This window comes from Chaetura pelagica, unplaced genomic scaffold (genome assembly GCF_000747805.2).
Source record: "Chaetura pelagica isolate M959 unplaced genomic scaffold, ChaPel_1.0 scaffold12, whole genome shotgun sequence".
Classification (NCBI taxonomy): Eukaryota; Metazoa; Chordata; class Aves; order Apodiformes; family Apodidae; genus Chaetura; species Chaetura pelagica.
In genome coordinates this window covers 1,686,751-1,702,748 of record NW_009952801.1, presented here as the reverse complement: position 1 = coordinate 1,702,748, position 15,998 = coordinate 1,686,751, and the positions used below count along the sequence as shown (strand labels likewise).

The window sequence follows — 15,998 nt, the reverse complement described above, 5'->3', positions numbered from 1 at the left end:
GGGCGCCCCGGGCTGGGCAGGCCTGGGGCGGCCCGGGCTGAGCGAGGCCCGGCCTGGGGCGGTGGGCGGGCCGGGCCGGGCAGGGAGGGCTGAGGGACGGCACCTGCAGCGCTCACAGCTGCTGCCTGTCTCCCGTAGATCCATCCCAGCGGCAAGCTTCTCGTGCTCTCGGATGGAGAAGGGAAACACGCCACCGTGGAGCTGAGCGAGCCTGTAAGTTAAGGAATGACTTCGGAAATAACTTCCCTGTCGCCTCTTGTGGATCCCGGAGGTTTCGTCCTTTCTGAAGCCTGAACCTGCGCGTGCCTTGCGTGTATTAAGTTTTTGGTTAGAAAAAAAAAAAAATCTCTTCTTTTTCTTCCTTTTGGACTTGTTTCCTTGCCTCTGCTTTTCTCATCTTCCAGCTAACATGCAGTCTTTGTATGAATAAACTGCTTTGATCTTGATCAGTTTTCGGCTGCTGTTAAGAGAGAATTCATTCCTCGGCAGACACATCCCTGTTTGGCTACTTTGTCTTGGCTCTGTTCGTTGTTTACAGTGTAATATATTTCACTATCTGTATTCATTCCGTTTCCTTTCACGTTTTCCTCCCTTGCTGTATTGCTTTTGCATGCCTAACAAAGTATTTTGTGAAGATAATCCAAAAACCCCCAAAATACTGTATTTTCAAGTCCTTTGGGTTGACATTTCTCTAAATGCTTAGAACACTTGTCATAGCATTCCCATAGATGTCATAGTTAGCTTGAGCATTTTTTCTTAAAAAATAATTCTATCAATTAATGCTGGTGTGTGCAGAAAAAATATGTCAGGTTCATCCCTCTGTTTGCCTGATGTAAATGGAAGAACTTTGATAGATTCAGATTGGATAATGAAAATACTTTCTGCCCTTTCCCTCCTTTGTGTGTGTGTAGTTCATCCTTTCAACAGAGAAAGCCAAAATTATGGGCAGGGATGGAAATCTGTTGCTGTGTTCCAGGAAACTTGTTATGAAGTTAAAGGTCAGAGTTAGATATCGAAGAACAATACTGAGATAGTACTGCACTCTTAAAAATAGTATCTTAAAAAAGAAGGAAGGCATGTCAAGGTGTATGATTTGGGACTAGCAATAATAAAATTTTAGCCTTTTTCTTTTCCCTTGTTCAACCAAGGGGAAATTGTTATTGTCAGTGTCTTTGTACTCTGAACATTTACTGACAGATTCTAGATTAGTTTCTGTTCAGTGATTAAATTACACTTACAAAGTGGTATCTTCTCTGTAATGCTTCTTCATATTTGTTTTGTGTCAGTACTGAATGGGCTGTTACAAGTGTCTCTGCTTTTGTGGGGTGTTTTGGGGAGAGGGACAGGAGTGTTCAGAAGTACTTTATTGTTTGACATGGAACAGCATCTGTGGTCATGAACAAACCTTCAGTTGTGGAGAGTTCCTGGTGTAAGTGCTACGCAGTTGAAGCAGCAGCTAATTTAGTGATGCTAATTTCATGTTTGGTTTGTTTTCTAGTTAGATGAAGAGATCTCAGGAGTTATTGAAGTAGTGGGAAGAGTAACAAACCAGGCAACCATCATGTGCGTGTCGTATGTCCAGTTCAGAGAAGATAAAAGTCCATTTGGTAAGTAAGAATATACATTATGACAAATCCATATTCTTAAGTCTTCTTCAATAAGTAAGAAGGGAAAGCTGCCTGACTGAATAGCTTTTCTTATAGACAAGGCCTTTCCTCAAGCTTCCACATAGGGAGTAGAACGTAGAAAAGGAGAGTGTCATGGGAAAACTGTACAAAATACACTTACTACAGTCGAACTGTAGGGACTGACTCAAAGCTGGAGCTAATCTAGATCATGGTTTGAATCTCCTACTCCCAGCCATGTGGTTCTTGCCTTGCACTGGATCCTGTGTGATTGTGCACCTAGCAGGCCTAAAAGTAACCCTCCAGAAAGCAATCGAGCGTGGCTGCCTTGGGAATACTGGGGAGGATGAAGGGAAATGGGAATGCTCAGCTATACTCCTTGAAATTAAGCAGTGCTTTAATGCTGCCATTTGCTTATGAGCAATTTAGCTTATGCATAATAACCATTTTCTTTGTCCTCTTTCAGATCTGGAACTCTACAATGAAGCATTAAAAATTATTCATGAATTCCCTGACTATTTCCCATTTGGTACTGGGAGGAGCAATTGATTTTTCTTAGCATATATTTAGAGGTCCAGAGGGGACAGCAGTACTGGAGCTTTCTTGCCTAACAGCATGGTAACAGTTGCATTTATTTCCAACAAATATACTGAAAATATGCTGTTCTATGTGCCGTGTATGGCCAGTGAAGAGTGCTTTGAAAATTAATTTATGCAGCAAGAAGAACACTTCTGTGGGTATCTCACTGTCTGTATATATTTAACCCTTTTGCAGGATTAGACTTGCTAGAAACTGAAGTTTTGTAGGCATCTTTTTGTTATTGGTGTTAGAGGTTCTAGAATACTTAACATTAGACATGTATGCAAACCATCTGATGGGGTTTTAATGTAAAGATTTTCTTTTTAATTTCATTTGCTTTGATATCAATTTATTGAACATGGGGGAGGGTATTTTGCATCTTGAAAATTCTCTCCTCTGATAAAAAAGATCAGATTTCATTTAACTATTTGTATCAGTATTACATGTTAAGAGTCGTGTTTTCCGTGATCCATGGCGAGTCTGGGTGTCTTAATTAAAGTACTGGGATTCAGCCAAAGTGTCATGATGACTTTAACCATATACACTTCCACACAATTCTAGGTTTTGTTACTATCCAGGCTACTTACAGCATGTAGCAGAATTCTTACATCCCTTAGGGTAACACAGCATAAGTAAAATCTAACTTTGGAAATATTCCCTCTGAATTAATACATAAAATATTTTAAAGTATTTTAAATAAGCCTTATTTATAGCTCTGTTCATTAACCTTTCATACAAACAGGTTTCAGGTTTAATAGCTAGATTAGTGCTGTATTAACCTTGCTTAGCCTTATGTGTATTTATAGGCATCTCCATTTTAAGTCAAGGAATTTCTTCAAAGACTTCTTATTTATCAAAGTGGATAATCAAATTACCAGGTGATCTGTTTTTCCCCTGTACTTAAAAGACAGACAGTGTCACAGGAGAAGGACTTCCGAAGTATGAGTCAGTGTCAGACAGCAAACAAGAACACAAGGTCAACGTGGCATACCATGCTTTGTCCTGTAGTGCCTTCATTACTGTATTAGTGGTTAACAGTATTCAGTAAAATAGAAGGGCATTGTTAATAACTGCATGCTTGCTTTCCTAGAGTTTAAGTCTTTTGTATTACTGCACTTTAGAAAATTGGTATTTTGGGCACATAGAACATGATGTTATGTGCACGTAGTTCTTGGTTATCAAGACTATCCAGGCCTAATAGAACAGCCTGCCACTAGATGGCTATAGATAGCACTTTACCCCCATATGGAGACCATCCTTGGACTGTGCTTGTGTGGTGGTATCTGAATACACCCAAATGATAAATGCTAGTTTCCCTTTGTCAGGGCAAGACTCTTTTTGTCCATCTAGTCCCACAGCAATGATAGGTGGCTGGCATTCAACACAACATTTCTACTATGTTCTTCTCATTCACCTACTCCAGACTATTAATGTTTCTGGCCCCAGTTAGGCCTGCACACACAAGATAAAGATGTGAGAATCTGCCAGACCTTGCAGATAAGGGAAATAGTGGCTCTGTGGGTTGCTAATCGAAGGGAATCACCAGGGCAACTCTACCATAAACACCAAAGAGGAATGTCAGCAAAACCAGGGCCTGAAATGGAACATGTGGCTCCTTTGGGAGGAGGAAAGAGTGGTAAAGGGTGGGAACCTGGGAGCAGAAAAGGGGTTACAAAGTGAATTACATAGTTGGGGCTGACTGGAGTAGGTTCCTGTCATCTGGAGCTGGAGAGCAATCCTTCTGCTCCCATCATGCTTGTGACTGACTTCTGGGACCTGTTTTTCTATCAGAATATGGTAAATTTAAAAGTAACTGCAGATAATGAAATGCTATACTTATTGTCAGAAGACAACAAATCACCCCCCAAAATCACAGCTTTATTAATTTAAAAGCAAAACAAGGAAAAAAAAAATCTCATCATTAAAAAACATACATCTTTTACTTAGTAAATTTTGCAAATAGTGTAATAACTGGTCTGAAAGCCTGATTACCAATTACAGCAGCCAAAATGGGTGGCTATACTGTGCCAGAGTATGCACATATGCATAATCCAAAACACTTCAAAGACATGCTGAGTATCAGTAACTATCTAATTAAGTGATAGAATTGGACACAAACAGGTATAGTCAAGTTGAAAATGTTAGGAGGTTTCTTTACATAAGAAATCGAGACTAAATTAGTAGTTGTATTCACCTAGACATGGAATTTATCAGGATAATTTACTAATTGTTGTTATTTGAGAGGAATAAAAAAATATCCTGGACACTTACAAAACTTTTGTTTTATGGAAATGAGGATTTATTGCCTGTATTTATATAAATACGGTATCATACATCAAACCCCAGTTTACATCTATAAATGGGGAACATTTTGAAGAGCTCTTGAACAGCAACATAAAGTGTGCAAAAATACTGGAAAGAAAAATAAATAGTCAAACAAGAAAAAAAGTAACCACTCTCATGCCTACAAATATCAAGGACCTCTTAGATTTTAACTTTAAAAAGGATCTTTGTCAATAAGGCAAGAAATTTAAATCAGAATGAATGTAGCAGATATATTAATGCTAAATCAGAAAATGTAACCAAGTCCTGAATGTAATCATGTACATCTACAGAAAATACTTCCATGTTCTATCTTGTTGCAACTACACTAGAGTACTTAAAACTAGTGGTATATTACAATATAGTCTCTTTTAAAACACCAGTTTTCACCGTCCTGGCAATATGTTACCAGTTTATTGCCAGCATTCCATTAAGTATTTCATAGCACGCACATGTGAAGTAATTCATACAGTTTCTACTAGTAAATAAATACACACCAAGTAAACTGATGTTACTATCACATACCTTAAAACAGGTGGGGTTTTTTCCCTAATTTGTGTAAATTTTGTTGTCTACAAATCAAAGACAACAATACTGATTAGCATCTAGCAATGGTATGAGCAAAATACCATTGACTCTCAAGTTAATAATTAATGTTAGTTCCAGCTGATAACATTTCTAGAACTACTTCTGAAATTGTGCAGCCTTCTGGGAGCACACTGGTAGCCACTAGTGACCAGAAGCAGGATTTCTATTGGTCAATTTCACACTTCCCAGCATAATTTCAGAAGTACAGAAAAATCCTGGTTAACCATAAGTCTTCGAATATTTTTGTTGTCAAAACTCAGCACGTAGTTAAAAACAAGTATTTACAAGTCTCCACACCTTGCAATTTTAGATCGTCACAGTACTATATTAAAAATTACTCAGTCACATGAAATCTAGAGTTTACCTGCACTCTGCACTGGAACTGACTCATTACATTTTTGGGAACTCTTCTCTAGGATTATAGCCTTTGCTAGGAGACAAAACCCCCAAATTCTTTAGCATTAAAATTCACATCTGCTAGGTATGTATGTAAATTAAGTAAAAGCTTAAATTGCAAAAGATACAGAAAGGGATTTTTCTTTAAAATAAAAATCTTTAGAATACAATTAATAGTGGCACTTTGAATTAACTTAGAAGGAAATGTCTGCATACAAGAAAGTGTGATGAAGCAATGAATGGTGGAATCCACAGCATCACTGTAATCTTCTGAAGACTTCTCAGGTCTTTATTTTGAAGGCTCACTTTCAGTAAACAGAGCTTAGAAACACTGCTTTGTTTGGAAAAAAAAAAAAAAAAAAGGCCCAGCAGCATTACCCTGAATACTTTATTAAATGTTTTAGCAAAGAGTCCATGATTCCATTAATGCTTTTGTACTTAATTCAGATCTCTGCAGAAGGACTACACGCTGTACCCAGGGGCTCAATTTAGGAATACCTGTTTCTACCAAGCACAGTCATACACACATCATTGTACTCATCTGATAGCGATTTATTTTTTCACAGTAAGTCACAAATGACCTTTGTCTGAAATACATGCTTGGACTATGATGGACATCCATTAGAGAGCCCCACATTGTCAAACAGTATTTATGCCTGGACAGTCTCTGCTGGAATGAGATTCCCTGTTGTATCCAGCTGCATACACTTACATGAGCAGGAAGAAACTGGGCACTCAGTATGATCCCTAGATAGCAATAGCAAAGGAAAAAAAAAAAAAAAAAGGGTAAAATAAAACTAACAAGAATTTTGTAATCTATACATTTAAGTACATGCAGGGACATAGATGTCAGAAAAACTAAGCATCATAGTTAAGTTTTGCATATGTCCTAAACCAACAAAACATTATAATGATAAATAAGCAAAGAAGGCAAGTCCTACTGAGGGCAGCATACACCTCTGAAATAAGGAAGATTTTAACATCAACTTACCTGAACCAGCTAAGCATATGGCCAGCATGTCCACCGTGCCTACAGTTGTGACACCAAGTAAACCAGTTGTTGAACTGGGCTAACTTCTTGTCTTTGCTAAGATCCACTTTCTCATCTGACTTGGACCCTCCTGTGCAGAGGCAAACCCACCCCCACAAATATGCTTGTAAATTATTATGCTTAACTTAATCTTTCAGTGCCAGTAACACTATTAGAATAAATTTGAAATTAGGAATATTATTGGAAAAAGTGACCCGATTTTAAAAGAGAAATCAGTAAAATTCTTAGACAAATAAGAACTGGTGGAAGGCCAAAACAAAAGTTGCATTGCTGAGCTGTTGTTTCACATCTCACAGATATGCTGAACTTGCCTATTAAATAAATTTTACAGACAGAATCTTGTTCAACACAGATTTGTTTCAGTGATTCATTTATGTTCCAATGAATTATAGGTCTGCTTTACTGCAAATGAGATGTTCTGCTTTAGGAAAAAAGTAGTATGTATGTATATTAAAAAAGAAAACGAAGTCTAAGTTGTAAATTGGAACAATTACTATATGGAAGTCATAACAGACCAGTGAAAGAATGAAAAAAGATGTGTAAAGACAACTGCAGAGCTGCTAATGTACCTGTAACAAGACTGACCTAAAAACATACACAAAATCAATTGCACTTTGTCCTTGTCTAAGGCTGAGCCCAAGCCACTTAGACCCAAGACATTCTAGTCATATTATTCCTTATTTGTGACAGCATAACCCATTCTTTCACACATAGTGACAGAATTTGTAAGACATTCAATTCCTCTTCCAGTTAAAAATACACATTCCAAGATTTCTGTAGTGCCCCTACCATTCATCTCAAGATTATCTCACTTCCCATTTCTTATGTTTTAGGGCTCACAATACTAACCACCACAATACTTGAATCTTTTAATCTAATTGGAATTTCACCAATATTCTCACTGGAAAAACTGTCAGAACCACTGTCTGACACCAAGGAACTGAGCCATAGGTATCGCTATAAAATCAGATGGGATGTAAAGTTTTCAGTGATGGTCTTCCTCTCTCAAAATGACAAGTGTGAATATATATAAATACAAAGATGCAATAGATCTTCCAACAGGAATTGCCTAATTAAGCCTCTAACTAGTACTCTAGCTGGGTAATTAAAATACAGTGACATACCTGGACAGCTGGAAACTGGTGTTCCCATATTTATCAAGCAAAGTGCACAGCGAGGAAGGGGTTTACGGCAACCAGGACAGCTGGTAACTTTGGATTTAGTTGGTGAACCACTAACTCCATATTGACTAAAACCTCTCCCCTGATGAGGAATAGCTGAACAGCTGTAAGAGATTGATTTTCCACAGAAATTGCAACTCACGAACACCTAAAGAGAACAAAAGCCCATTAATATTTTTGTTCTGTCCTACTTTTGCAACAGCCATGAGTGAATTCAATCAAGCTAGCAAACACTTATTTACCAAATATTTTAGAGTGTCCTGGAAAACCAAGCTACTTGTAAAGGAGTTTCTACCCCCTTGACTCACAGATGTGGCACACAATCCTGAGCATCAGGTGTTAATGATGCCCACTTACCTTGAAAGCACATAAAAACATGCACAATTGCTAGAACTTGGAAAGGTACTCTTTAAGGTAACAAAAACCTATACCTATGGTAATTAAATAAAGTGTTTACTCATGGTATAATTAAATCAGATCCCTACCTCACTGTGGGTGGGTGAACCACTCAAATTCCCCAACCGAAGACTCTTCCTATTAATCTTTATCTGCATGCCTTATGTCAGAAGTTGTGACTAGATACCAAGGAGCACATACTTCTAGCTCTTAGGGGCTATTTACGTTGATGACATGAGGAAAAAGCTTATTAGATCATGATGGTGATTATTATTATATATTGCCTTTTTATATAGATATCATTATAATCACTAAAATCTCTCCCACTTGAAGCAGTAGGGATGCAGCTGTCCTTAAAAGCTGTGACAGATACACAAAAGCAAAAATAGCCTTCCTTAGAACCCTCTGGGCCCTATGGCTTGTAACACACACACTTTGCAGACATACGAGGGTGGAAGGTGCTGTGTGGTAAGACCACATTAGCTAAAAATGCCACCGGATGTTAACTAGAGCATTAAGACAGGGTGTTAGTTTTTCATTTAGCTTATGTTCAGAACTGATAATGAAAGTTGCTGCTATTCACTTTTATTTTAAGGCTCAAGAACCTCAAAAATAGTTTTGAGGTTCACTTCTATAAAAACAGCAAATTTAAACTGGTTCTTTGTTCAATTCCCTGGTTGCAGCATCATCCTCACCACGATACAATATTCAGCTGGATGATACATCTCTGATTTTGTTTTTCAACATGGGAGGAAAAGAGAAGCTGCCCCGGAAAAACTGTAGAGAAGTTAGAGTTTCTGAAAAACAACCTGTTACTTGAAAGAAAAGGGAAGGGTTTACGAAAATAAAATTAAAAACAACCAAAATCAAACGCTTTAATAAAAGTAGTAGGGAATTGATTTAATAGATTAGGTATGAAGAAATGCAGCTTTGTTTATTATAAATGTGTATTCTCTATCAAAACAGTTAAGTCCTGTCTCAAAAATTATTTTGAAAACAAAAAAAATGACTACTTTTTTAGGGCAGCCTGAGTTGAAATCTTTCTTTTACATATGAGTCCTCATAAAAGCTGTGTTGTGGCCAGCAGCTTTTTTCTACAGAAGTACCAAGCCACTTCCCTTTCTGGATTCATCACACAAGAATTATATTTACCTGGGCTAAAGGTTTTGAACTGGGGTCCAGCTTACTCCTGTGGATATCAAATTCTGCACGTTTATGCCAAAACCTCCAAGCATCTAAAAGATTCCTGTAGTTCTCAATCCAGTACTGAACCCTCTCATCCTTAAGTACATCTGATGGAGAACCCTAAAGCAGGCAGGAAAATGTGTCAGACACACACTGAAGATGCACAATACATAGTAGTCACTTTTTCAAAAGACCTTACAAAGCCTACTACAAGATAAAATAAATAATGAACTGTAATTTGTCTAGAAAAAGATCAATTTTCTGTTAAACTGTAAAGGGAGTTTAGTAAAAATTTTCTTCAGTCTGACTGCCTGGTTGAAAATATCCCTGCTGCCATGTCCTATTAAAAACTCATGTCTGTCAAATGAAGGATTATGAAATTTTGTCACATACCAGAGCCTGTATCATTGCTCTGATTGCATATGCAGTTAAACACAGTGCTGGCAATAGCTGCAACTGTTAAGGGCCATGACATATTCATCATAAAAAAACAAAATAAAACCAATACCTACAGAGAAACAAAGAACGCCTCTGTTCTCTATAATTCTGAACCTATTAGGAAGCACACCAGCAATAAGCACAGGAATGGATATTCTCAGTTCAGCTAGTGAAAGGACGATTTTAATTTTTTTTGCCTCCTTCCCCTGGTATCTCCTCAAGCTATCTTGACCAGAGAGAGTGAAGATACATGTTTGAAGGTACCATTGAGTGCTTCAGATTATTTCATGGAACAGGTATGATATATATGGTCACAAATTATTATAGACAATACTTTTTAGTTCACAAGATCCAATACTATATTGTTAAAGAAACTATGCTTAGCTGTCTTCTAAAGATTTGTTTTAGAGTGAAACACTAACCTGTAGCATACAATAGCTTGCTGTCTGGACATCTCCAGTTCTGTCAACATAACTTTCCATCAAGTCCACTCCATCTTTTGTCAACCCCGTTAACAGTATTCCCTCCAAATTCCCAGCATCTTTCATTTCATTTGTCAGCTTTTCAATAAACCTGTTCAGCTATTAAGAAAACGAAGTTACTTCTGCCGTCTGTTCCTAAATAACTTATGTTGGCCTATGTAAAAACTTTCAATAATTGGATAACTTTCTTTAATAATTGGTCTTTTGCTAACAGAATATGCTGCTTGCTCAATGTTATAAAGGAAAAGATGCATGACTATATCTATTATACTACAAGAATTAAAATATTCACAAACTTTAAGCCTCCTGATATGAAGTGCAAAGAGGGACGTTACATATTCTTTAAATACTTTGATGGATTTAAAAGAGAAGAGTCTTGCTGTAAAACCAAGCCTTAAATCAAAAGAAGGTAAATATCCGGAAATAAATACTGAATAAGTACAAGTAGTCATCACTGAGGCAGTTAATGCAGTAACACTTAACAAATAAGCATCTCATCAACATTTTAAAAAGAAAAACAAAAATCAAGGCAAAGATACAAGCTGAAGAGCAAATTCTACTATAACCTTATAAACTATTGTGACAAGGAAAATCACTCATGACTCTTTGCTTACACTGCTCACCCCTCCACCCCAAAGCTTCTTCCATCTCTAAATAAAACCCAGCTTTACAGTTTGCTTAAACATGCAACCTCAGACTTACTTGAGCATCATTGAGGAACTTGCAAGCAAATGCTACTCGGTCTCGTACAGCTACATTATTTTCATACTTTGGAGAGAAAAATGAGAACACTACCATCACATGCAAGCTTCCACTTTTTCAACACATTCTTTGTAGAAGTCAGAACATTTGCACCATTGTGTAACTAACACCATTAATTTGATCGTGGACAAAGAAAGCATCGCAGCTGAAGATAGTGCTGACACTAGTTATCAGATTCATTGTTTATAGTCAGGTACAGGTATCAGCCCCAGACTACTGGAATAATCTATTTAAATAGCTGAAATCCTGCTACAACACATCCTATTTATGAAACTGGATATAGAAACTTCACAAGACAGGTAGGGCTGGCCTAGAGTTCTTCTAGCACACAGCCAAGAGGCTCAGGAAGCCACAGGGACAAGAAAAACAAACCAACCTTTGTTTGCTATATATACAAAATAACTAGTCTAACCACTGGATTCCTTCCTACAATAATAACTAGAAGTTGAAAACAAAACAAAACCCCAAACATCCAACAGATTTCTCACAGGTATATTAGCACTCAAGGTGCAGCACTGGAATAATAGTTACTTGTTTTCTAATCCTTTTATTAGATCTAACACTTAAGAAAAAAATCCTTTACTAGATTCATTCTGGTACTTAGCTGTGCCCATATTTATCCCTCCTGATTATTTTCAGAATAGAAATTGTGACTGACACTGCTAGAACAAGGAGATGTGCATGGCAAAATATTTTTCATGTACATTTCAACAGGTTTCGTTAAAGGAAAAATGAAAATTAAAAAACCCAAAAACCCTACGGTCTGTTCATTTCCGATTCATCAATAAAAACAACTATAAAATTATTAAATAACATCCAGACAACACAAGCATTCTCTCTTGCCAGTGAAAAAAACCTCAGGTTTCTCTCCTCAGGGATTCTTTCCTTATTTACTAACCTAAAAGCACATATTATGACAAACTTATAATCAACAGGTTAAGCAGAATTACCCTGCTGCATTAGAGGAGTCCTCTCTTCAGCTAAATAATACCAACTAAATCATTCTATGAGTCTATGTTGTTCTCTAATCAAGGACCATGTATGTTACCCCCGTAAAGCTTCAAATATCTCATAATTAAAGATTTAGTTTGCTTCTCACGTGGCAATACCGATTTCAGAAGATGTGAAACTATTGTTTTATCACACTAAATTTATTTTAACAAGCAAGGAAAAATACAATTTAATGCAAATACAGCTCAGTGAAAATTCTGTGAACTCCACTGCACTTACTCTGTTTTGAGCCTTTCCATTATTAAACTCCCTCTTCTCTTTTCCTTCCTGCTTAAATAATTTGGATAATGTATTTCTAATGGTTTAAGAAGTCCCCACTAAAAAAAACCTTAAATTATTCCTCTGCATGAACCGTGTTGAATATTTTCGTTGTTTATGCATGGTTTTATATATACTGTTCACTAACACAACATTCACTAATATGAGATGTCTATTAGAAGAAAAAAATGGTATTGAGCAGCAGCAGAAGAAAAGAATACATTCTAATCTGATGAATTACGGGAGTATACAGCACTTGACCTACGTGTGTGTGTGCATATATATATATATATATCTATATGCATATATTACCTAAAAGATATTACATGTAAGAGACATTTACTCACCAAAACACCATCATATGAACCAGACTCACTTGTCAGGAAAGCAAACATGGCACACAAGTAGGGATTGTTCAACTGCAGTCTTAGAGTACTGCACATTTCTCTCCAAAGTGAGTTCTTCTCATCTGTGTAGCCGGACAGAGCCATTGCTACTACATTAAGGTTCAAATCACCTGATATATTGAAAAAAACAACAATGAAACAATGCTCAAATTAAGGACTTAATGAAACCAAATGAAAACTGTAACCGAAAACATCAGTTTGAAACCAAACATTTTGTCAGAATGCAAGACAAAATGCAGCAGAATTAACACTACCTGAAATAAATGTGCATACACACCAGCATGTTTCAGTTTCTGCTTTATATGCCTGTTCAGGTAAGTTCACGGGCCTAAAAGTCACAAGCTCACATGCATGACAGCCTCAGTTATACTTGAAACAATACCACACTGGTTCCAGCATTTCAAAATAGTTTTGAACTGCTAAATGTTTTCCTATTGCTGTAAAGGATTGCCATGACCATAATTAATATCCACAAGAAGTTAAAAGATAGGATTGCATATATTGCATCACTTAATAGATCTAGCTGGAAGATGACAATTGCATATAGCAGCTTCAAGTTAACAAGTTTCCTAAAAACATTAAATCTATTTCATCTAAATATTCATTTTGTCAGGAAGTTCAATTTTATTTTTGAATTTAAAAATAGAATGTGTCTACTCCAAACCTTCCCTATGGAAGCTATTCCACAGCTGTTGCCCTGGTGGAAAGCTGCATGCAGCCCTACAGAAGCAGATGTATGTGACATCTAGCCAAGACACAATTCCATTAAAATAAAAGAATCACACTAGCACTGAGTATAACACTTCCTGTGTCCAAATCAATAGGAAATCCTGAAACACAATCTATTTTAATTAGACAGTAAAGCATATATGATAGCCTGAGGAATGAAAGATGAGCATTTGTCAAAGTCTCCAGCTCCAATGCAACCAGTTCAAGTAACTATTTCTTAAGAAAACAGGCATTTTTTTCATACTATCTTCCACAATTCTGTTTTCAGAAAAGGTGTTATAATGCCAAAACAAAAGATACTAAACAAAATACGCACCTTTCCCCGAGGAAGCCCCTTTATTTAGAATTTGTATTGCTCGCCGTATGTCCAAGTTGAAAAGTGCTACAGCAGCAGCTCGCTCCCAATCTCCTTCCTGTTCCAATGAATTTAAAAAAGGTTCCACATCTAAGTCTGTTCCCTTCTTTATCCACCCACAGAGCTGCAAAGCCAATGATCGCTCCTCACTCAGATACTGAATAATATCTGCCTGCCTATCGGATCCGCTTCTGCTATGCCTGAGGTTCTCTGTTGTTCCTAGAAATGGAAAATAAATTATGCTTAAGTCACAACTTAAATTGCAATCACAACACTTTGATTTCAAAGTACAAAAGCCGAGTATCGTATTTTAGTACTTCAAATTAACACCACTAAAAACTCTGTGGTAAGGAGAAACATAAAACGCGTTTATGTTCATCTGCTATAAATCTGCATTTGAACTTGACGCATATTTCCCACCAAGTCTTTTTTCTTTCCTCTACCTCCTAAGATTATTGGAGGTTTTTGCTATAGTTGACAGGAGTGATCAGTAGGTTCAATTCAAAAACATGTTATACGCAGTCAAGCACCTGCTCTACCAGTTCTCCTGAGCAAGCATCAACATTCTAGCTTTCCCACCACTGCCTGATTTTTTTTTCTCCAAGGAGCATAAATATTAATAAGACACATAGTGAATAGAGAGGGAAAGATGCAAATAATAATAAAAATCGGTAATAATTATAAGAGCTTCGTTGAGAGTGGGAGGCATCATGTGATGCATCAGGGACAATTATCATTTCATAACAAGACAGCTTGCTTAAACATAGTTACATAAGTGTACTTAGTACCTTAGTAGTGACTATAGACACCCCTATGTGGAACTTTGAAAAACAGAAGAGTTACACGGGAAGCAAGAATTTTCCGTGCTACAATCAAAATCCAAATGTTTAAAAGAGTTTAGCTGAAGGATATTTTGATGATTACTGACTTTCCAAGAACACTGGAAATTCTGGAAATTACTGTAATATTAAGTGTTAACTTCAATATATTAAAACACAAAGATAAATACTTGGCTTCTGTATTTTTAAATAGCTTTTTCCAGTGTTTTTAGAGACAAACCCACAAGAGCATCTTTCTATAAACACACTACAATATAACTTATCAAAGATGGAATGTTCTTACCCAAAGATGACTTCACAATTGATTTAATGCCAGCATAAACTAAGGGACCCTTGTTTCCTGTAAGTTTTTGATCCATATCTTCAGTATACTGCTTCATAAGTATTTCCATGTATAGGAAGCTTAAATTTTCCCAAGTGTTTGAAAACCATAATTTTTTTAAAATTTAAAAGTTACATCCTGTTAACATACAAAGTAGTTACAGGATGTTGCATTATACTTAAAGACTTTCATGTATTTCATAGAAATGGTTTATATAAAAAGCATGTTGCTCCTTTAGGATATAGACTACAGCAAAATAAAGGATATAATGCAGAGTGTACCAAAGCGATTTCAGCTGAGGGTCTTCATTTCCAGCTAGGAGGTGATTTCTCCAAACTTGTTCAGTATCCAGACCATACCTTGACAGAGCTCTGAGCCGCATTTTGGTAGCTATGTCTTTTTCCAAGGAACTAGCCTTTCCTTCCTCTGTACATTCATATAAATGTCGCCCACAAGCCCACATTAAGGATGTCACTGGACTCCATGCCAGAGAAATTCTTTCAAAAACTGTGAAGTCAGACATAGTCCTGTTCGGAGTCACTACCACCATTCGATTTTGATTTGTAGGATGCCAGGCAAATGAAGCAATGTAGTTTTCACATGGTTGGACACTTCTTTCAATTATTGTTGGCTCAGTTTCATCACCAATGGGGGTGGGAGTATGCTGCATGTCATACAGTCTAATGATATTACTATCCCTTGTCAAAGTAGCTAACAGTCCAGTTCTTGTTGGACACCATGCAACTTTTGTTAAGGGTTTTGGTTGCTCTGTCAAGGTCAAAACTGGCTTTTCAAACTTTCTTAAATCCCATATGGCAACCTGACCTTCATAGAAGGAAGCTACACGATCATGGAAATAGGGATCAACAGTCACTCCTTGGACAGCCTTGGTGTTTACAAATATTTTTTGGCTCGTGTTCCTCAGATCAAAGATTGCCAGATTTCGATGCATTCCAGCTAAAAGAAGCTTCTGATCCCGTGGAAGCCAACAAAGAGAGAGACAAGCATCGTTCTGTCCTAATTCATACAGTGGCTTTGTTACTACCAGTCCTGCTTCTGGCTCTCCTGCTGA

At 37.0% G+C, this 15,998-nt stretch overlaps 2 protein-coding genes across 2 annotated transcripts in view; one reads left to right on the top strand and one right to left on the bottom strand.

Annotated features, from left to right (window-relative positions):
* RPA3 (replication protein A3, 14kDa) overlaps positions 1 to 2,174 on the top strand; it is a 2,863-nt gene extending 689 nt beyond the window's left edge. Inside the window, exons 2-4 of the mRNA XM_009994976.1 lie at positions 139 to 213; positions 1,499 to 1,607; positions 2,092 to 2,174. Coding sequence (XP_009993278.1) covers positions 139 to 213; positions 1,499 to 1,607; positions 2,092 to 2,174 — 267 coding nt within the window. The remainder of the gene's footprint in view (positions 1 to 138; positions 214 to 1,498; positions 1,608 to 2,091) is intronic.
* Positions 2,175 to 5,979: 3,805 nt separating this feature from the next.
* The window catches only part of MIOS (missing oocyte, meiosis regulator, homolog (Drosophila)), a 10,576-nt gene continuing 557 nt past the window's right edge, over positions 5,980 to 15,998 (bottom strand). The window contains 10 exon segments of the mRNA XM_009994923.1: positions 5,980 to 6,257; positions 6,502 to 6,631; positions 7,686 to 7,890; positions 9,291 to 9,443; positions 10,184 to 10,342; positions 10,946 to 11,011; positions 12,622 to 12,791; positions 13,727 to 13,984; positions 14,888 to 14,986; positions 15,194 to 15,998. The exon segment at positions 15,194 to 15,998 is cut by the window's right edge and continues 18 nt beyond it. Of these exon segments, the coding sequence (XP_009993225.1) occupies positions 6,161 to 6,257; positions 6,502 to 6,631; positions 7,686 to 7,890; positions 9,291 to 9,443; positions 10,184 to 10,342; positions 10,946 to 11,011; positions 12,622 to 12,791; positions 13,727 to 13,984; positions 14,888 to 14,986; positions 15,194 to 15,998 (2,142 nt within the window). The 3' untranslated portion in view covers positions 5,980 to 6,160.